The sequence below is a fragment of the Scyliorhinus torazame genome, chromosome 19, assembly GCF_047496885.1.
Source record: "Scyliorhinus torazame isolate Kashiwa2021f chromosome 19, sScyTor2.1, whole genome shotgun sequence".
NCBI lineage: Eukaryota > Metazoa > Chordata > Chondrichthyes > Carcharhiniformes > Scyliorhinidae > Scyliorhinus > Scyliorhinus torazame.
This window is the reverse complement of record NC_092725.1, coordinates 116,683,945-116,705,987: the sequence shown is the minus strand read 5'-3', so window position 1 is coordinate 116,705,987 and position 22,043 is coordinate 116,683,945. Positions and strand designations below refer to the sequence as shown.

The 22,043-nt window shown below is 45.7% G+C and overlaps 1 protein-coding gene across 1 annotated transcript in view; it reads right to left on the bottom strand.

The window, feature by feature from the left end:
* Positions 1-22,043, bottom strand: part of myrfl (myelin regulatory factor like) — a 97,744-nt gene that overhangs the window by 36,991 nt on the left and 38,710 nt on the right. Inside the window, exons 8-15 of the mRNA XM_072485093.1 lie at positions 15,452-15,528; positions 11,553-11,663; positions 10,835-10,925; positions 9,563-9,763; positions 9,088-9,196; positions 7,250-7,359; positions 3,895-4,058; positions 1,683-1,743 (exon numbers count right to left, since the gene is read on the bottom strand). Coding sequence (XP_072341194.1) covers positions 1,683-1,743; positions 3,895-4,058; positions 7,250-7,359; positions 9,088-9,196; positions 9,563-9,763; positions 10,835-10,925; positions 11,553-11,663; positions 15,452-15,528 — 924 coding nt within the window. The remainder of the gene's footprint in view (positions 1-1,682; positions 1,744-3,894; positions 4,059-7,249; positions 7,360-9,087; positions 9,197-9,562; positions 9,764-10,834; positions 10,926-11,552; positions 11,664-15,451; positions 15,529-22,043) is intronic.

The window sequence follows — 22,043 nt, the reverse complement described above, 5'->3', positions numbered from 1 at the left end:
GCCTGTTTTAATTCACCAGATGTGTTGTGTTCCTCCACAGAAACCCTGTCTATATCAGTTAATTGGTCCTCATTGTTCTGTAACACATGCGTACCAGATGACTCTGGTTCCTCGTCATGTCTGTCTGCTCTGTCTAAATTTGAAAATTCGTAATCTGTACCCATTATCCTTGATGAATGGACCCTAACAGTTTGATTACCATGTTGCAAAATAATTGTTTTGCCACCTATGCCTATGATCTTCCCTGGGCCTTTCCATTCATTAGAATTGTCTCTCTTATAGTATACCATGTCTCCTTGCTGAAAAACGGCATCTGATGGCCGTACGCTATGTCTGAAAGCTCTGCGAATTCTTTCAAAGACTTCTGCTTCCAAAAAAGCTTTTCTACTGCTATGTAATGCATTTAAATGTTCAGCAAAACCAGAGCTAATTGTAGTCCCCTCCCAAGCTGGAGGCAGGTCATCCAAAATGGACGGAATTTTAGGATTTCTACCAAACACTAATTGATAAGGACTATAGCCCCCAACGATCTGCAATGAATTCTTTGCATGTACTGCCCATGCGAAAGCTGAATTTAGCCTGCAATTTGGTCGATCTGCCAATATTTTCCGAAGCATGTCATCGATGACAGCACGATTTCTTTCACAGACACCATTACTAAATGGGCTTTCTGCAGCCGTATTCATAACTCTGATATTCATGTTTTCACACATATCCCTAAACTCATCATTAGCAAATTCTCCCCCATTGTCCGCAAGGAATTTTGCCGGTGGACCCATTCCTGTCCCTATCCATTTTTCCACGATTTGATCCAGAATTACTCTCTTTTCTTTACTTCGTACAATCGTTGATCGACTAAATCTGGTTGCTAAATCTACAAAATGCAAAATAAATATATTATTTGCTTTATCCCAGATCTTAAGGTCCATGATCACAATGTCGTTAAAATCCCTGGCCAAAGGTAGGGTTACTGTCGGTCGTGCTGGTGTCCTTATCTTATTGCATGAGGAGAGAATGCTGATTGGTTGGCAAATGAACTCCGGTTGGCAAGTGAACTCTGATTTGTTGGTTGGAAAATTCTTACATATACAATCACAAATAAAAATTCTCTCTTTCCTTAAAAGACACAAAAAATGGATGCTTTGCTCATTTATTGCTGCTTGAGGCAATTTTGTACTGTGTACAAATTAGCTGCTGGGTTTCTACATCACAACAGTATTACACTTCAAATATCCGAAAGTCACTCAAGGTAGTATATAAATGCAAGTCATTTTGTTTTACTTCACTTAATTCAAAGGGGCTTCATATAACATTTTTGTATTAAATTTCGACACTAATATTTAAACTGGTCAATTAAAATTATTAGATAGTTGACTTTTCAGTGCAAAAATGAATTTGAATTACCTGTCCTTAATATATATTTTTTAAAGGATTATTTAAAAAATAATTCATTCTTTGGATGTGGGTGTCTTTAGACAAACCATCATTTATTACCTTGGCTTCAATATGGTAGTGGTGAGCATCTGTGTAGTCAAGGGACTTTCCGCAATGCTTTCAGTCGGGAATTCCAGCATTTGACACACAAATGCTGGAATTTTAAACAAAAACTCTGCCATGCTGCTCATTTCTCAATAGGGAAAGGAATTGATGAAACAATACAACTTGCCTCTGCTTTCACATACCTTGCGTTTGGCCATAACAGATTTCCTTGAGGGTGTCACATTGGATGTCCGACCAAATATGCTATAAAACAGTCAACAAATCTTCATTTAACCAGTCCTTTCACTAGATACACAACAATATTGCTTTGTTGTAAATTTAAGTTATAAATCTATAAAGGGGTAACTTTACTCTATTGGCAATAGTTGAAAACATTTTCACAATACATATTTCAATTGTGTACCCCCCCCCCCCCCCCGCCCCCCAACACCGCCAGAATCACAAAGCCAAAAAATGACCTGTATTGAGTGTGACAATTGGAGAAGTCATATATAACACATCATAAACTAGGTTTTAAAGGGAATATAGAGTTTACAGATCTCGTATTGAATTAAATACTAATCATGCTTTTGGTTTATACATGTTGAAAAAAATTAGCACTTTTCTATTCTGGGGCAGACTTGAGAGTGCTTCAAGAAACACACTCTAGGGGATGGCATGTGGCACAGTGGTTAGCACTGCAGCCTACAGCGCTGAGGACCCGGGTTCGAATCCCGGCCCTGGTTCACTGTCCGTGGGGTGTTTGCACATTTCCCCCGTGTTTGCGTGGGTTTCACCCCCACAACACAAAGATGCGTAGGTTAGGCGGAATGGCCACACTAAATTGCTCCTTAATTGGAAAAAAAAATTGGGTACTCTAAATTTATTTTAAAAAAGAACCACACTCAACACATGAAATGAAGATGGAGTCTTGGAATTGGTCACATGGGGATCTAGAAATTAAATCAGCTGGGGTGAGTAACAAGCAATGAATAAATTTTTTAAAAGACAGGACATAAACAGGATGAATGAGTAAACAGTGCAGGAATTCACAGAAGCGAATTAGCAGTGGGTATGACTTTGAACGGTTCCTTCTTCCCAGGGTAAGTGATTTTTTAAAAAGAATATTTAACAGCTGTAGTTGGTAGGATTTAAAAATACAAGCCAGGTAAAGGACCAAATGAAAACTCCAACTTGTCCCAGAGTGAAAGGAAGCATTCAGCAGAATGTCTGCTCCTCACTTCATTGCAGTGTTGATGTAAGCCTACTTGTGACACTAATAAAAATGATTGTGATTATTATTATGCTGATAATACTTAGGAGAAGAGGAGAATGTTTCTTTGAAAAGAAAAGCTGCAGTGTCCGCTCTTTGTGCTGGGAGAAAGAATGCAGTCGATATTGTGGGCACACACTCAATTGTTGCTGAGGTGATCAAGTGAATTATTAATACGTTGCTTCACACAGCTAAATAAAGATCAACAATGTAACAAATTATAATATAGAATAGTTTGTAGTAAGTTCATTACAAATACCAATTAATTATTTTAGTGAAGCAATGTATTGTGGTAATAGCATATTACAATGGTAACAGAAAAAAAATATTAAATAAAGTACAACTTTTCTTTTTTTTGGTTTTATTTTTCCACTCTATTAACATGGTTTTCTTAACTCTTTTTCCGCATGGCCAAAGAATGTTTATACAGCTCCATAGACATTGGGACGCCTCTGGTATTTTCCAGATCATTTTAATGTGGGAAAGCTCTCACTTTGTGATGTTGGACTATTTTTAATCCTCTTCACATCAGTCTTCCACAACCACTTCCAGCACCAAACACCGACAGTCTTTATGAATGGGAATGTCAAGGAATGATTTCCCTCCCTAACTCAGGAGTGCAGGTGGATATTTTAGTGGCTTTCTTTTGACCTCAGCTAAGACTTGCTAGCTCACCACAGAAGCTGGGAATTTCATGAGTGGTCAAGTGCCAATTTCTTCAGTGAATGTACCCATGTAGCTCCTCATAAGTGCAGGGTCTTCTCAAGGATTGTATAGGACATACATTGGACAGGACGGCACAGTGGTTAGCACTGTTGCCTCACAGCTCCAGGGACCCGGGTTCAACTCCGGCCAAGGGTGACTGTCTGTCGGGTCACTTTCTCCCCTTATCTGCATGGGTTTCCTCCGGGTGCTCCGGTTTCCTCCCACAGTCTAAAGATGTGCAGCATAGGTGGGTTGGCCATGCTAAAATTGCCCCTAAGTGTCCAAAAAGTTAGATTGGGTTACGGGGATAGGGTGGAGGCGTGGGCTTAAGCTTAAGTGTGGTGCTCTTTCCAATGGCCGGTGCAGACCTGATGGGATGAAAGGCCTCCTTCTGCACAGTAGGGATTCTATGATTCTATGAAAGTAAATACACTCACCTGCTCCTATTCTTCTCACTTATTGTGGATTTCATGCTCCCAATCCGCTTCAGCTTGGCAAGATTTTTGTTCCAGACTTCTAATTCTTGAATTCTTTTTTCAAAATTGTCAGTCAACTTGCATAACTCTTTCACTGCTCCAACATTCTCCATGAAAATTTGTTCCTACAGAAAGGAAACATTCTTCTTCATCTAACAAAAGTACAATTTCTGCATAATATTGGGAAGAACAAATCAATTTTCCTTAAAATTACTAACTACCAATTAAACATCTTGCAAAAGTGGAGATGATTTAAGCTGCCTTCACTACAACCAAATCTAAGACAAATTCAAACTGGCCAATTACTTCCCATCAGTCTACTCTCAATCATTAGCAAAGTAATAGAAGGTATCATTAAAAGTGCTATCAAGCAGCACTTCCTCAGCAATAACCTGCTCACTGTCTGTCAGTTTGGGTTCAGCCAGGGCCACTTAATTCCTCATCTCATTATAGCCTTGATCATGGGGCAGCATGGTGGCACAGTGGCTTAGCCCTGTTGCCTCGCGGCGCCGAAGTCCCAGGTTCAATCACGGCTCTGGGTCACTGTCCGTGTGGAGTTTGCACATTCTCCCCATGTTTGCGTGGGTTTCGCCCCCACAACCCAAAGATGTGCAGGGATTGGCCATGCTAAATTGCCCCTTAATTGGAAAAATTAATTGGGTACTCTAAAAGAAAAATTTAAAATTACAGCCTTGATCCAAACATGGACAAAAGAGCTGAACTCATGATGCGAGTTGAAAGTGACTGCCCTTGACATCAATGCAGCATTTGACTGAGAATGGCATCAAGGAACCTGAACTAAACTGACATCAATGGGAATCAGGGGGGAATGCTGTTCACTGGTTGGAGTCAGGGATAGCACAAGAGAAGATGGTCGTGGCTATTGGAGGTTGATCATCTCAGTCCCAAGGCATCACGACAGGAGTTCTTCAGGGTAGTGTCCTAGGCCCAATAATTTTCAGCTGCTTCTTCAATGACCTTCCTTCCATCAGAAGGTCAGAAGTGGGGACGTTTGCTGATGTTGATGTTCAGCACCATCACTCTTCAGATACTAAAGCCGTGTGTGCCTATATGCAACAAGATCTGTACAACATTCAGGCTTGGGCTGATAAATGGTAAGTTACATTCATACAAGTGCCAGGAAATTACCATCTCCAACAAGAGAGAATCTAACCATCTCCTCCTGACATGTAATGACATTACCATCACAAAATCCCCCACTATCAGCATCCTGAGGTCTACCATTGACCATAAGCTGAACTGGACTAGACATGTAAATACTGTTGCTGCGTAAGAGGCTGTGAATTCTGTGGAGAGGAGCTCACATCCTCATTCCCCAGAGCTTCTCCACCATCTTCAAGGCACAGGTTAAGAGTGTGGTGGAATACTTTCCACTTGCCTGGATAAGTGCAGATCACACAACAATACGCAAGAAGCTCAGCACCATCCAGGACAAAGCAGTTTGTTGGATTGGAACCAATTCACTATCCCCACCCATGGCGCACAGCGACAGCAGTGTGTACCATCCACATGATGCACTGCAGCAACTCACCAAGGATCCTTCAACAGCGCCTTCCACTTAGAAGGATAAGGGCAGTAGTTGCATGGAAACACCACCTGAAAGATCCCCTCTGAATCACACGCCATCCAGACTTGTAACTATATCACCATTCCTTCATGGTCGCCAAGTCAAAATGCTGAAACTCCCTCCCTAACAGCAATGTGGGCTTACCTACATCACATGGACTGAAGCGGTTCAAAAAGGCAGCTCACCACCACCTTCTCAAGGACAATTTGAGATGGGTGGTAAATGCTGGCATAGCCGGTGATGCCCACATTCCGTGAAAACATTTTTTGAAACGGACTGACCCTTAGCAATCAGTCTTGTTTGAACCATTTAAAACACAAAAGAACATATTCCTAATTAAATAGGGAGTACAGAAATGTAACCTTGATGTTGAGGAAAGAGAATATTGAATATGCCATTAATAGGCCCTTAGGTAGCAAATTAAGAAAACCAAGAAGCTTGAACAGACATTCTCATTTCTTGGTTTTTTTTATGGTAACCGATGGGTATTTTAGAGTATACAACAGTAAAAAGAAAATCATGGGGGCGAATAACCAGCCTTGTCGCGCCCTACTTTGTGATGCAACGAGGTCTCTCATTAGATCTTGAGAGGCGCCGTGATCTGGATCTCGCCCTCAATGGGCATGATCCAGTTTTGCATATTCAAGTCAGTAGTTAGTCTCACTTGAATATGACTATGCTGGAGTTACCCAATGTGCGAGATTGAATGGCCTCGCCTCAGAGACCCCCCCCCCCCCCCCCCCCCCCGTGGCACCGTTGACCAGGTGTAATGGCACTTGAGATTATTTCCCAGGTGATCGGGGTTTCCTGGGTGGTCGGGCCCTGAGCAAGCTGGTACCCTGGTACTCCTGCTGGCACCCAAGCACTGCCAGGATGTCAAGCTGGTGGTGCTGAGGTGGCATCTTGGTGGTGCCAGGGATCAGTTACAGGGATGCCCTGCCCTTATGAGATGGGATGCGGGGGGCTCGAGGGCTTCCTAATTAGTGAGTTTGGGCATTGGGGGGGGCCAGAGGCCATGGTGGCAGGTTGAGAGATTGGGGCACCCCGATCTCTTCCTGCACTGACGAGCTGAGCTATTCGGAACAGTCTAAGTGATGCCTTGGTGAGGCGTTCCTTGCTGAGGCCCAAAAAAGAAACAGTCGAGTTTAATAACGGGGTCATTTTCAGCGGTGCAGGCACCGGGAATCACCCCACCAAACACACGCAAAATGGGACTTCATTTTCCATTAAATCGGGCATCATATTTTCATCTTACAATAATGAAACTAAGCCCAAAACCAGTAAGAAAAGTTCACTTCAGAAATTAGCAAAATAATTACACATACTTCGCAATTTAAACAGGCTTCTTCAACTCCAAATTTAAACAGAAAAGTTATGAAAATGGTTAAGATGTGAAGGGCACTTTATAAATCTACTTTAATTTGTTCTTCATTGGACTGGCATGCAATCCTAGCTTTTATTTAATTGGAAATTCCAAGAGTTAGACTGGATTCTCACTTATGAAATGCAAATGAGTTCCAATCATTGCCTTGTATGATTTTTTTTTAAAAATCTTTAATAGGTAGGGTATAAATTAATAATTAAGTAGTTTTTCAAAGGATTAAACTCAGAGTCTCAACTTTTTTTAAATGCTAACATTCAGTACGTCTATGGATTGAAGCATATAGAATTGCCAAGGTGTCAGGCCAAAAATCAGTCACAAATATTAGAAATTGCAAATTCTATTACTTTGTCGACCATGAGGAAATTCTCGATTTTATCGCCATTCGTATAGGTCACATCCCCAACCTCCTTTACAGCTGATGGCAGGATTTCCTTCACTTCCTGTGCTATTATACCTGTTTAAAACAAAGATCATTGGACGTAATTCTTGCTGTGCTTGAATGCTGACTGCTGATAAGATTTACACATTACAATGTTTCAAAGCCATTATAAAAGCACACTTGCAGTATAATAAGATCACATGATTAAATTAAAAACAATTGGTTTTTAAACGGATATTGATTCAATAGTTTAAATTTTTTTACAATCTAATCTCAAAGATGGTCATATATAAAGGAATTCCAGTTTAAATATGATACAGCAAACATCATCAACATAATATCACCTCTCATTGACTTGCCATTGTGAGTAAAGGCATCCTGCTACATGATCAAAATTTGTACTGATGGTATCACTTTTGGATACAAAAATAAACACTCAAATTTAATTTAAATAAATTAAATGCCAATATCAAAAATCCAATAAAGTCACAAAACACAAGCACGGCCCTATCAGCACATCCCCCCTTATTTACTAAACTAGTTTCCCCTTAAATTCATGCATTATGTTCACCACAACCATTCCATGTAATGGAGAGTTCCACATTCTCACCACTAAGGTATCATCCGAATTTCTTATTGGATTTAATTGTGATCAATATTTATGGGCTCTAGTCTTAGACTCCCAGAAAAGTGAGGATATTTTTATTTAACAAAAGCAAAAAAAAATGCATGCCACATAATAGCAATAAAATTATTTAGGAGAAAGATTTGGTGCTGACTAAAATCTATAGATTGAAACAACTTCACCTTTCCTATCCTATTAATCTGTCATTAAATAGCCCCTGGCCTCCACTTATGCCAGGTTTTTCCATGACGGATTAAAAGGAACATCAAATGGGAAGGTGTCATATTAGCAAAAGAGCAATCAATTTTACTATTCCATCAAACAACAGGCCAGCACGAATAAATTTTGAAAAACCCAGGATATCAACCAAGAATGCACCATAACAAATGATGAAGGACACCCAGTTACACTTTGTAAAATATGTACAGAAACTTCAGCAGAGATTAATCATATCCATTCCAGTTATATCTGAATATGAATGCATTTATAGGATTAGTGGCATCAGCCATCAAATAAGAGTTAACTAAATTGCATCATTACTTAAATTGATGAAGCAAAATGTAAATTAAAAATTGCAGGGAAACCAACAGATCACATCGCATTAAAATATCTCACACATAGGAACAGGTCTTGGTTGTTTAGTCGCTTTAGTCTGTTCTGCTATTCAACAGGTTTATGATCATCATTAGGTCAGTACAATGCAAGCTTTCCTATTGTGGCATGCCAGCTGTGCAATTACTGTTAAGCTCGATGGTAACTCTAGGAAGCAAGTCTTCACTTCTTCAACTCCAAATTTATTTTATTCAGTGATCACTTCTCCATCAACAAAACAGTGCCACTTGTATCCCCTCTATTGACGCAGTATATTAAGCAATAAGTGCAATCTATAACCATTTAAACCCAATTCCAACTCAAGTACCAGGGACCATTAACTCTTTCCTAACAATTATTGAACAAATGGAGACAGATTAGACAAGATATTTTGGGGTTTGTACTACTCCCTATTTAAATGCTTATCACATTAGAATGTGCGTCCATGTGTACTGCAAAATGCACAGGATGTTCTTCTTTAAATGCCAATTTTAATTGGACCAAATTGACGTTTTCATGAAAGGATAAAAATAAGATGCTATGTGGAATATTTTCAGAATGGTTAATAAAACTTGGAGTTGTATTACCAGTTTCATGAGGTCGATCTACTCCCATTTTTGATGCAAAGTCAGGCTTGTAATCATACTCAACTAGCCTCATTTGTGTTATCCGCTTTAGTTGTTCCGTAGTATCAACCTACACAATAAACATTTTTGATACGTTATATGCTTGTACACACTGTAGAAATCTAGCTGTGACAACTGACCATGACAGCATTGGCAGAAGAAAGATTTGCATTGTTGAATTTTGAGATCTGCATTATTTGCTACTTCCAGGCCGTGTTCTTTTGAGCTATTCCAGCAACAGACATTTCTCCCTCACCCCCATGGCCAGCTCACTTGTGCACAGAAGTATATGCCAACTGAAATATGCCAAAGAAATGTAAGTACTCACCTCAAACACTTCACTGAGGTAGATCGGGGGGGGGATATAACTGATAATTGTGCTGACAAGAAAAATCTTGGACTCTTTGTACACAGTATAGGCGTTAGAAATACTCACCTCATGGATGTTCTCTTTGGCTCGTCTGTCAGATGGATGCATGACTGCACCCATTACCTTCACATTGCCACACACAACCAATGCCTCATCCGGAGTATCCGTGTTGATTCCCACTTGACCATGGCAGACAATTGTGTTAGCAGTTTGCCCTCTTTGCCATGTTGCTTCACGGTCATTTTCAAACTGACTAGGATTTGAAGCCTAAGAAATCAAGGCGAAAATGGTTACCTCAAATTCCTGACTGGACATTTTAGATATGATATAACTCTGATGGCTTAGAAAAACAATTTTGTACAGCTTTTGATAACAGATAATCATTCTTCCCCTAACAGTGTTTGTCCTGACAGATGTTGGTGTTTTTAAAATGGACTTTACAGTGCTCCTGTGTAACAGCCGTCACAATAACTGGCTGATTCATAAAGCAGACGTCAGAAAACATTTGTTTACTACATATCATTTATATGTAACTTATTGATAACGTTACTTATAATATTAGTACCAAACTCACAGCAACAGTAACATCTGAAGATAAGAGATCATAACATGCGGAAGTGACATCCTTCCATTACAAAGAACAAAGAACAAAGAAATGTACAGCACAGGAACAGGTCCTTCGGCCCTCCAAGCCCGTGCCGACCATACTGCCCGACTAAATTCACTGCTAATTACATTAAGCAGTGAAACAAATCCGGACAAATACCACACAGTGTTGAGTTGGACCATCAGCTACTATCAGGCACAAATATTACTATTTTAAAAAACACACGTTCATGCGTTCGAAGGGAAAAATATGATGAAGCAATAGAAATGATATTTTGAAAGATTTTGACAGCGGTTATTGTTTGGTTATTATGGCAATTTAGTGGCCACATCTGCCATGAGCACAAAAAGTTCCCCCCTCACACTGGTGAGATTCACAACAAATAGTTAAGAATGTGAAGCAGTCGAGGGGAACCCACCGGGAGTGCAAAGTTAAGTATAGCTCCGACGGGAGCGGGGGGAGAGGGACATGCCCCCTGGCAGTACAAGGGCGGCACTACCAAGGGCAGAAACACTGGGGAACTCCATTGGGGGCGGGGGAAGGGCGGTGAGGAGAGAGTTGTCCCGGTGGGGTGCTGAGCCAGCACTATAAGCGCGAAACCTTGCCTTATGTTTCTGCTTCACGTGATCTTGTGATATCTTTGCGATCCACTTTAAGGTTTAACTGTAAGAATATTTTCAAATATATTTTAAATTGTTTTCTTAAATGCAACTGAATTTCAATATACTTACCCGCACAATTATTCTTTCAGATGTATGAGCAGCTAATAAATAATTCTGGTTTTGGCTGGCAGCATATAAGCCAACTACAAGCATAAAGTATCTAAAGAAAGGAGAGAATCCTATTAAAGCAACCATCATTCATTGTTGACAATGACCGTTCTGATGTGTTGGGTGTTCTGGATCACATACAGGTCACCAACACTTGAAATAGTGCAGCACTATTTTATTGAATCATGAACTGTTTAAACATACTCAGACTGTGGATTAATACAATACTAGCTTTAACTAAAGACCTTTTCCTTGTCCTAACCAGTCGATGCACTCAGCACATGGTGAATGTCTGTGTTGCAGGCTGTGAGCTCTGTCCTCCTAGCTAGCTGCAACTCGAATGAGCGGGAACTCTGATGCCCCCTGTCTTTATAGTGCGTGTGCTCTCACTGGTGATTGGCTGTGGTGTTGTGTGTGTTGATTGGTCCCACTGTGTGTCCATCAGTGTGTCTGCACCATGATATACTGGTGTATATTATGACACGTTCTGAGTGAACCCTTTTCTAAAAATCATATGTATTCCACAGCAGGTTTATCAGGATCTGAAAAATAATGAGTTAATATTTTGTTTGGATTCTTTTTTTAAATGTTGTGATTAATGTAAGGTGTCAAATAACATATCCATGCTGTACCTGTTTTGCTACAACTATCTATTTTGTTACATATGGATCATATATACCTTTGATCAGGATTAGGTTTGCCTTTTTTCCTCATGTTATTTGCTGTTGTTTCATCAAAGTGCAATCTTCCTAAAGTGATTTTTGTGGTTTGGTCTCCTGGCAAATCAATCCTTGAAAGAAAAACACTGAATTCAGTCTAACCCATGAAACATTGGATGTAAAACATGAGATAATTTATAGCCATTTGACCTAAAATGCTACTTTAACAGTAACTTGTAGAGCTTCAAATCTACCCAGATAAAAATTCCACACATTAGAGTTCCTCTCAGCAGTTATATTTTAATAGATTGGGCTGAAATCTTGAAACATTTAAATTAATTATAGATTTGTTTGAAATGTTCCCCTCCTTTCGCATGGCACTAGAGCCGGGGTCTCTGCAAAATCATATCCTAATTCCAGAATTATTTGGGCTACTCCAGCTTCAAAGTGAAGTGAAAACCTCTTTGTACCAATGCTGTAACCGTAGTTTCAATGTATTCTTACATTTATTGGTTGCACATATGGAACCATTGTGCTCAACCCAAATTAAATAATTTCCTGTCTCTTCAACATTTCTGATACTTAAAAGCATGTTGACACCAACAAGTTCATTACCATGTGAAGATGGGGTTTCAATGTATCTATTTCTACTTTGCACCACTATGTGTCTATCTGATCTCCATTGGTTTTCCGCCATCCCAATGTTGCATCTATTTAACCTTTTCTCAGGTGATGTTTTTGATTTAAAATTGTTCACATTTTAAATAGAGGGTGGGAAAGAACTGGGGAGATTAAGAAAAAGTAGTGCAAAAAGGGTCCATTGATACAGCTAAAACACTCAGTAGAGGAAATGGCTACAGAACTGAATTTGTAGGCGCGATTGTTGCGCCCGGCATGAATCGGGGCTAGCCGGTTGAATAGCGGGAGAGACAAAAATTGAGGTTTGCACCGGGCGCAAACCATTTTCTGATTCACCCAGCCCACTCCCGATGGGAGTGAACCTCGAAGTGGCTCAGTACACCCCCTGTCTTTTAAAAAAAATAAATGTAGAGTACCCAATTCATTTTTCCAATTAAGGGGCAATTTAGCGTGGCTAATCCACCTAGCCTGCACATCTTTGGGTTGTGGGGGCAAAACCCACGCAAACACTGGGAGAATGTGCAAACTCCCCACGGACAGTGACCCAGAGCCGCGATTGAACCTGGAGCTTCGGCGCAGTGAGGCAACAGAGCTCACCCAACACCCCCTGTCTTTAATAAGTCCTGCTGCCTGTTACATTTGGTCCCTTTGCGATCAGGATTGGACCTCAGCCTTGCAGCATTTAAATAGTTGGAAGTGTAGTTGCTTTGAACTCCAAGGCTCATGCTCATGTCTACATATCAGAGAGGTGACAAAGATGCGTCCCCCATTGCAAAGCGTTATGGTGAAGTCTCTCATCAGTCAGCCCATTCAAGGGATGACAGGGGGCAGCGCTGGTCCAATGAATGCACTCAATTGCCCGAACTCCTGACTGGGGGTGGGGGGGCACATGGGTCATTGAGGCTCTTAAAGGTCAAAGCTCTTCATTCAGGTGGATTTGAGGGAAGACTGTGGGGGTGACTATTGTGTGACATGGGAGGGAATGAGGTTTAGTGGAAAGGTGCTCACATAGGGGATTGTACATGGGTGATGTCCCAGGTCCTGTAAGGGCTGAGGGTCAAGGCATTGTCAGGAATCCTGATCACTCACTTTGATGTTCTCTTCCTTTCAGCTTATGATTCTGGAGAATCATGGAGCAAGTTGATTTGCCAATTCTAATGATTGCGATCAACGAGCAACAGCGACATGCTGCTGCACGCGGCCAGGAACTGCGCCCTGCAGAGGAGGAGGAGGCAGGGCCCCTTGTTCTTCCAGGAGCAAGGCCACAGATAGTGGAGCCTCGGAGAAGACACTACCAGTCATGGGTATTCTGGAGTCAAATTTCCCACCGCCAGATGTTAGGGGTCCAGTGCCAGAATAGGCTGCATCTTTCCTGGGTGACGATGGACCATCTGTGCCAGGTGGTGCAAGAGTTGCCACTTTGGGCTGACAAAGGGTCATCTGGACTCGAAGCGTTAGCTCTTTTCTCTCCCTACAGATTCTGCCAGATCTGCTGAGATTTTCCAGCATTTTCTCTCAAGAGTTGGCACCACATGGGTTGGCACCACATGGGTTGGCACCGCATGGCACCACATGGGTTGGGAGGTCAGCCATTGCCTGCAGCCCTGAAAATTACCGCTGCTCTGAACTTCTATGCCAGCGGCTTGTTTCAGAGCTACATGGCAATTGCGGTCTTTCACAGTCAGGTGCAGGGTATCATCAACTGCATCCACGTGGTTCTGTGTTCCCCATGATGCCATGGGCAGCATTTGTTAACTGCAAAGGATACCACTCCCTCAATGTTCAGATCATCTGTGACCACACAATGCGCATTATGCAGGGGTGTTCCTGTTTCTTGGGGAGCATCCATAAGTTAAATCTTGCAGTCCTTGCCATTTTTGATAGTGAGCAGTGGTTGGAAGTATGACTCCTCGGGGACAAAGGGTACCCACTCAGGAGGTGGCTGATGATGCCAGTGCGGAAGCCCCAACCACCCGCAGAGACTCGGTACAATGAGCTCTGGGATGACCAGACCCAGGGGCGCGTCATCGGCCAAGGGCTCTGCAAAGTCCTGGGCTCCAGCATCTCTCTGAGTGCAGGATCCCTGGGACATGTCTTCCTCTGCCTGTTATGGATCTTCAGCTGTCAGGTGAACACCAGTGAGTGACCCAGAAGCCTGCCTGCTAGTTAATCCCACTGAGGTGCGAGTATCTGTGCTGGTGGAGGGTGCGGGTGACAGCTGTGGTGCCCCCTCGATGCTCGTCTCTGAGATAACTCCCTCGGAGCTGTACTGGTCTGTGGTCTCCAGAGGGCGCATGGATGGTCTGGGCTGGTCAATTGATTTATCTGCAAGGGAAGTGAGATGGCATTGGCGCATCACAGGAGCAGACTGATGGGAGAACGTTAACTCACTTGTGGCTTGAACCATGGCTGCCCTCACCTCACCCTCTACACAGGTGCAGTCCTGCTTCTCACCTGCCAGTCTCCACATAGGGAATGAGGCATCTCAGCTCAGGCATGGCTCTAGCAGGCTGTGCCCGCTCATGCCAGCTGTGCTTGAGTTTGTCCTGCAATGAGACAGACTGGCAGAGTGAAGGTGAGAGTTGCCCAGTCAGATGGCGATGAAGGTTGGAATGTGTGGGAGGTGAGTTCAAATTATTTACTGTGGCTGGGGGGTAGTGCCATGACAAGTGTTGGGAACTGTGAGATGGATGGGTTAGAGCTCACCATGGAGATGTGATAGGTTTGTGGAGAGGTGCAGCGGAAGTCAGGTAATTCATCTTCTTCTAGCACTGTTGCCACTGTTACATAATGCGCATGATCTGAACATTAAGGGAGTGGTATCTTTTGCACTCTTATGGAGTTACCACGTACCCTTATGGAGCAAACTGGTACTCACTATCACGGCCACTGTCTCCCAGGCAGGGGTGGTGACATTACTTGATGGATGTCTGAGTGATCGTGGTTAGAGGATGTCACGCCTCTTGGTGCTGTCTTCCTGGCTGCCAGGCCATGATTGGACTTGGAGCAATTCAGGGGAGTGCTTGGGAGGTATTTAAAAGATATGCTTTTCACAGAGATTAATTTTTCTCGGGGCAAGCCGCCATGAGCTTGGCGCGAATCATGTGGGAAATAATTTTGTTAAAGAGGCTCAATATTCAGTGAGTTTTCTTGCCATTGGCGTCGGAAGCATTCTTACCGATATTCTCACCAGAACCAACGCTTTGAAAAAATATGGTAAGATTCCGCCAGATATCTTACATCTCCTTTAAAAAAAAAGACCTACTGTCAATCAATTTACCTGACTGGATTGAAAGGCTTCTTGCTCCGGTCTGACTGAGATTGTTCGATGGTGATCACCTGATTCGTGGCCTCAACCTGTGTGTAAAGGTAAGTTTCAATACTACCATACTTTAATCGCAATGATGAAAGAAAATATTATGCAGTTACTAACCACAGAAAAACGTTGCTGAAAACAAAACAAAGTAAGTAAGGAGAAAACACAAAAAATGCCAATGAGGAAGTGGTGTCTGAAGATAATGATTTTGCTGAAATACATCTTGTTATTCCAAGTGTTCACAAAAGGAATGTGACAAAATGCTACAATTACGGATACAGTTTAAAGTTGAACATAGATTGAAAGAAAAAAGTTTGTTGAAAGAGAGAACATAGTTGGGACCCTGTGGAGGTTCAAGTTGGGTTATGGGCTGGATTCCCTGCCGCCCACCGTCGGCAGCAGCGTTCCCGATCCGGCGGAGAATCCAGCGTTGGGGAAGAAATGAATTTGGCGCCCATTTCTGATGCTCCGGCCCCCTGCAGGCAGCGGCATCAAGGTTCATGCCCCACGCTAGCGGGAGGGGGGGTGCAAATGGTTCAAAATGACCTATTTGCATTCCTATTAACCAGCTGGATATCAGATTCTCCATTCCTCCGTGATGCTCCGGCCCTCTGAGTCGGGATTCAAGCAGATGTGGGTTGGTGCAAGTATTTGCCAGCATAGCCCTTTTATGGTGGGCCTTGCGATGGACCAAGGAGGTAAGTATTTAAGGTAAGTGCCTCTAGAGTCCATCAGAGCCCCCCCCCCCCCAACAATGCAAATCCAGTCCCCATCAGATCCCCCACACCAGAGGTCCCTCTTCATATCAGAGACCCCCAACAGATGCCCCACCATAACAAAGACCCCCCCCTATAACAGAGTACCCCTCATAACAGAGACCCCCCCTTCAGAAGCTAAAGATCCCCCCAGGCTGATCAGCGAAAAAAAATCCCTGCTGTTTCACTCGCCTGTCCCTAGAATATAAACATCTCGGAGCGAAGTGCTTTTACCTACTCTTTTCCTGAGCACAAAGCACTTAACTGCTTTTGATGTAGTCTGAGCCGTCAATCATAGCTAGATGTTTGTAAAGTTTCACAGCAGGTTACTGGAGATCCATTGAAGCATGACATCTGGCTGTCAATTTACAGCCTACTAACAGTTATTGCTCTTTGAAGTGAATAGAAGCCTTGCAAATCAAAGGAACTGATGGGGTTTAAAGCCTTCCTGTGAAATTACAACTGCTGCTCTGGGTCTCTGGTGTTGGAAGGGAAAGGGAAGTCTCTAGTATCAGGAGGGGAGTCTCTGGTGTGGGGGTCGGATCACCCCTGCATGTATACACACTGACTAATTAAGCTTAGTTTATGGCACTAGTTTCCATAAAATGTAGGCAGTGAGATTGTGGCATAGTGCTCGTGTCCCTGGACTAGTAATGCAGAGACTCAGCCTAATGCTGCTGGTGGAATTTAAATTTACTTAATAAAATATGGAATTGAAATTATGGTGAATGGTGGCCATGACAATCATCATCAATGGTCATAAAAATCCATCCAGTTCATCAATGTCCTTTAGGGAAGGAAATCTGCCATCCTCACCTGATCTGGCCCATGTGAGACTCCAGATCCACAGGAAAGTGGGTGATTCTTAACTGCCCTGTGAAATGGCCAAGCAAGCCACTCCATTCAAAGGCAATTAGAGAGGGTGACAAATGCTGGCCTTGCAAGCGATGTCCATGAAAGAATAATTTTAAAAAGGGAGGTGGGGATCATCTTCCCTTTGATACACCAGTACTGCGATGAAGCTCTTCATGGACCTCTATACTTTACATTTCTGAAGAAGCTGGACTCGGAAGACACAGCGAGAAAGGCAGAGCAGAGTCAAGGCATAGAAAAATATGGGCTGAGTGGCAATCTAACGATTATGACGATATTAATAGATCAAATTCGGTTTAGATTAGATTAGATTATGTGGTAGTACCAGGTATTGCGGTACCTAAGAGGCTGATGACTCAGGAGTCTACCATTGGCTGTTGTTACGTAGCTCCGCCCTGACAGGCGGAGTATAAGAGATGGTGCCGTCCCAGCAGCCTTCACTTTCTGTACCGAAGCTGCTGGGGAACAAGTTCTAGTAGATTAAAGCCTTCAGTTATGAAATCACTTCGTCTTGAGTGTAATTGATGGTGCATCAATTTAATCTACTAGATTTAAGCTGGAGGGATGGATCTCTGAATCAAACCGGAGGCCTTCAACTCAGCCCCCACGCGGAGAACTTGGCTGCAATATTTAAACACTGGCTGGCGTGCTTTAAAGGCTACCTGGAGATGGCCGGAGGCACCCCCTCAGAAGGACAGAAAATGCATCTCCTGCGCTCAAGGGTCAGCCCTGGGATCTACACCCTTATCGAGGAGACGGAGAACTATGATGCCGCGATCGAACTGTTGGAAGGACATTATATCCGCCCTGTAAATCAGGTCTACGCACGTCACCTGCTTGCTACGAGTCGGCAAAGCCCCGGGGAATCGTTGGAAGATTTCTACCGGGCGTTACTGGTGCTGGGCCGAAACTGTGGCTGCCCGCTAGTTTCGGGGAGCGAGCACATGGAACTTTTAATCAGGGATGCTTTCGTAGCAGGTATGGGCTCCTCAGATATCTGCCGAATACTCCTAGAAAGGGACACCCTGGCACTTAGAGAGGCACGGGCCCTGGCAGGGTCCATGGACGTTGCCTACAAAAACGCGCAGTCCTATGCGCCCGACCGCGCGGCGGCCCCATGGGCTGCGTGGCACCCCACAGCGGCAGCCCCACAGACCTTCCCCCTGACCCCGCAAGCCTGTGCTACGAGACGGCCCGCTAACGCCGCCGGGCCCCGCTGTTTCTTCTGCGGGCAGGCGAATCATCCCTGCCCACGCTGCCCGGCCCGCACTGCCACCTGCATAGGGTGCGGCAAGAAGGGGCACTTTGTGGGGGTCTGCCAGGCCCGCGCCGTGGCCGCGGCCTCCAGCAACTCCGGACCGCCGCGGCAACCCCCCCTTCAGGCCCCGGCCGGCCAGCGCTCACCGCCACCCCCCCTATCCTAGGGCCCGGGCACGGCCATCTTACCCCCCGGACACCACGCTGGACGGGTGGGCACCGCCATTTTGTCCATCCCCCTGCCATCTTGTTAATCCCCGGACACCATGTGCGACCCATGGGTGACGCCATCTTGGATGGGGCCCCAGGACCCCAGCTCGGCCGACTACACGCTGCCCGATCAGAACTCGCAAATGCTTCACCTGGCCTCGGTGACACTGGACCAAAGTCGACCACGGACACTCGCAACGGCTACAACGGCGGTCTTCATCAACGGCCACGAGACGTCTTGCCTGATTGACTCTGGGAGCACGGAAAGCTTTGTTCACCCCGACACGGTAAGGCGCTGTTCACTTGTAACCCACCCTGTAAACCAAAGGATCTCCCTGGCCTCCGGGTCACACTCGGTGGAGATAAAGGGGTTCTGCCTAGCGAACCTCACTGTCCAAGGCAGGAAATTCAACAATTTCCGCCTGTATGTCCTGCCGCACCTCTGCGCGGCTACCCTCCTGGGACTGGACTTCTAATGCCACTTGCAAAGCCTGACCTTTAAATTCGGCGGCCCTATACCTCCCCTTACTGTCTGCGGCCTCGCGACCCTTAAGGTCGACCCGCCTTCCCTGTTTGCGAACGTAACCCCGGATTGCAAATCTGTCGCCACCAGGAGCAGGCGATACAGTGCCCAGGACCAGACCTTCATCAGGTCAGAGGTCCAAAGGCTGCTGGGGGAAGGGGTCATCAAAGCGAGCAACAGTCCCTGGAGAGCTCAAGTAGTGGTGGTAAAGACCGGGGAGAAGCATAGGATGGTCATTGACTACAGCCAGACCATCAACAGGTTTACCCAGCTGGACGCGTACCCTCTCCCCCGTACAGCCGACCTGGGAAACAAGATCGCACAATACAAGGTCTTCTCTAAGGTGGACCTCAAGTCCACCTACCACCAACTACCCCTCCGTAATAGTGACCGCAAGTACACTGCCTTCGAAGCAGATGGGCGGCTCTATCAATTTTTAAGGGTTCCCTTTGGTGTCACTAATGGGGTCTCGGTCTTCCAGCGAGAGATGGACCGAATGGTTGACCGGTACGGCTTATAGAATCATAGAATCATAGAATTTACAGTGCAGAAGGAGGCCATTCGGCCCATCGAGTCTGCACCGGCTCTTGGAAAGAGCACCCCACCCAAGGTCCACATCTCCACCCTATCCCCACAACCCAGTAACCCCACCCAATACTAAGGGCAATTTTGGACACTAAGGGCAATTTATCATGGCCAATCCACCTAACCCGCACATCTTTGGACTGTGGGAGGAAACCGGAGCACCCGGAGGAAACCCACGCACACACGGGGAGGATGTGCAGACTCCGCACAGACAGCTTACGAGCAACGTTCCCGTATCTGGATAACGTCACCATCTGCGGCCATGACCAGCAGGACCACGACACCAACCTCCGCAAATTCCTCCAGACCGCGAAAATCCTTAACCTGACATACAATGAGGATAAATGCGTGTTCAGCACCGACCGTCTAGCCATTCTAGGCTACATAGTGCGAAATGGAATTATAGGCCCCGACCCCGAACGCATGCGCCCCCTTATGGAGTTTCCCCTCCCTCACTGCCCCAAGGCCCTGAAGCGCTGCCTCGGGTTTTTCAGCTATTACGCGCAGTGGGTCCCCAACTACGCAGACAAAGCCCGACCCCATATCCAGTCCACAACCTTCCCCCTGTCGACGGAGGCCCGCCAGGCCTTCAGCCGCATCAAAGCAGACATTGCAAAGGCCACGATGCACGCCATCGACGAGTCCCTCCCCTTCCAAGTCGAGAGCGATGCGTCCGACGTAGCCCTGGCGGCCACCCTCAACCAAGCGGGCAGGCCCGTGGCTTTCTTCTCCCGTACCCTCCATGCTTCTGAAATTCGCCATTCCTCGGTCGAAAAAGAGGCACAAGCCATAGTAGAAGCTGTGCGACACTGGAGGCATTACCTGGCCGGCAGGAGATTCACTCTCCTCACTGACCAACGGTCGGTTGCCTTCATATTCAATAATGCACAGCGGGGCAAGATTAAAAACGACAAGATCTTGCGGTGGGGGATAGAACTCTCCAACTTCAACTACGAGATCTTTTACCGTCCGAGGAAGCTAAACGAGCCTCCTGATGCCCTGTCCCGCGGCACTTGTGCCACTGCACAAGTGGACCGCCTCCGAGCCCTCCACAAGGACCTCTGCCACCCGGGGGTCACTCGTTTTTTCCACTTCATCAAGACCCGCCACCTGCCCTACTCCATCGAGGAGGTCAGGACAGTCACCAGGGACTGCCAAATCTGCGCGGAGTGCAAACCGCACTTCTACCGGCCAGAGAGGGCGAACCTGATAAAGGCTTCCCGTTCCTTTGAGCGCCTCAGCATGGATTTCAAAGGCCCCCTCCCCTCCACCGACCGCAACACGTATTTCCTGAACGTGATTGACGAGTACTCCCGGTTCCCATTCGCCATCCCCTGCCCAGACATGACCACAACCACCGTCATCAAGGCCCTCCAGGGTATCTTTACACTGTTCGGTTTCCCCGCGTACATACACAGTGATAGGGGGTCCTCCTTTATGAGCGACGAACTGCGTCAATTCCTGCTCAGCAAGGGCATCGCCTCGAGCAGGACAACCAGTTACAACACCCGGGGAAACGGACAGTTGGAGAGGGAGAACGGAACGGTCTGGAAGACTGTTCTACTGGCCCTACGGTCTAGGAATCTCCCAGTCTCCCGCTGGCAAGATGTCCTCCCGATGGCCCTCCATGCCATCCGGTCGCTGCTCTGTACAATCACAAATCAGACACCTCATGAACGTCTCCTTGTTTTCCCCAGGAAGTCCTCCTCCGGGACCTCGCTCCCAACCTGGCTAGCGACACCCGGACCCATCCTGCTTCAGAAGCACGTGAGGGCGCACAAGTCGGACCCGTTGGTCGAGAGGGTCCACCTGCTGCACGCTAACCCCCAGTACGCCTACGTGGTGTTCCCTGACGGCCAGCAAGATACAGTCTCCCTTCGGGACTTGCCGCCCATCGGAACCCCACGCGCTCCCGAACCATTACCCTCACCCCCACCCCACCCCCCCCACAGCAGTGGGAGGGGTCAGTACTCCCGCCACTCCTGCCTTGGCCCGCCCACCCACCGACGCCTCCTACAGGCGCCCCCCCTTTGTGTCAAACGTTTGCCCCAACAGCGCCGCCTAGGGGTGACGAAGCTGCCAGGGAGGCCGAAACCACGCTCCCGGAGCCGCAACCACCGGGACCCCCACCAGAATCACCATCGAAGCCCAGACGCTCCAGAAGGACGACCAGGCCACCCGATCGACTGATTGCTTCGCTGTGACTTTAACTGTTGTAAATATCCTCGACTGCACGGTACCTCCATACCTGATCATACCATGTTAAAGGCGCCTGTTACCACTGGCCTCCACCCCCGCCGGACTCTTTTTTAACAGGGGGTGAATGTGGTAGTACCAGGTATTGCGGTACCTA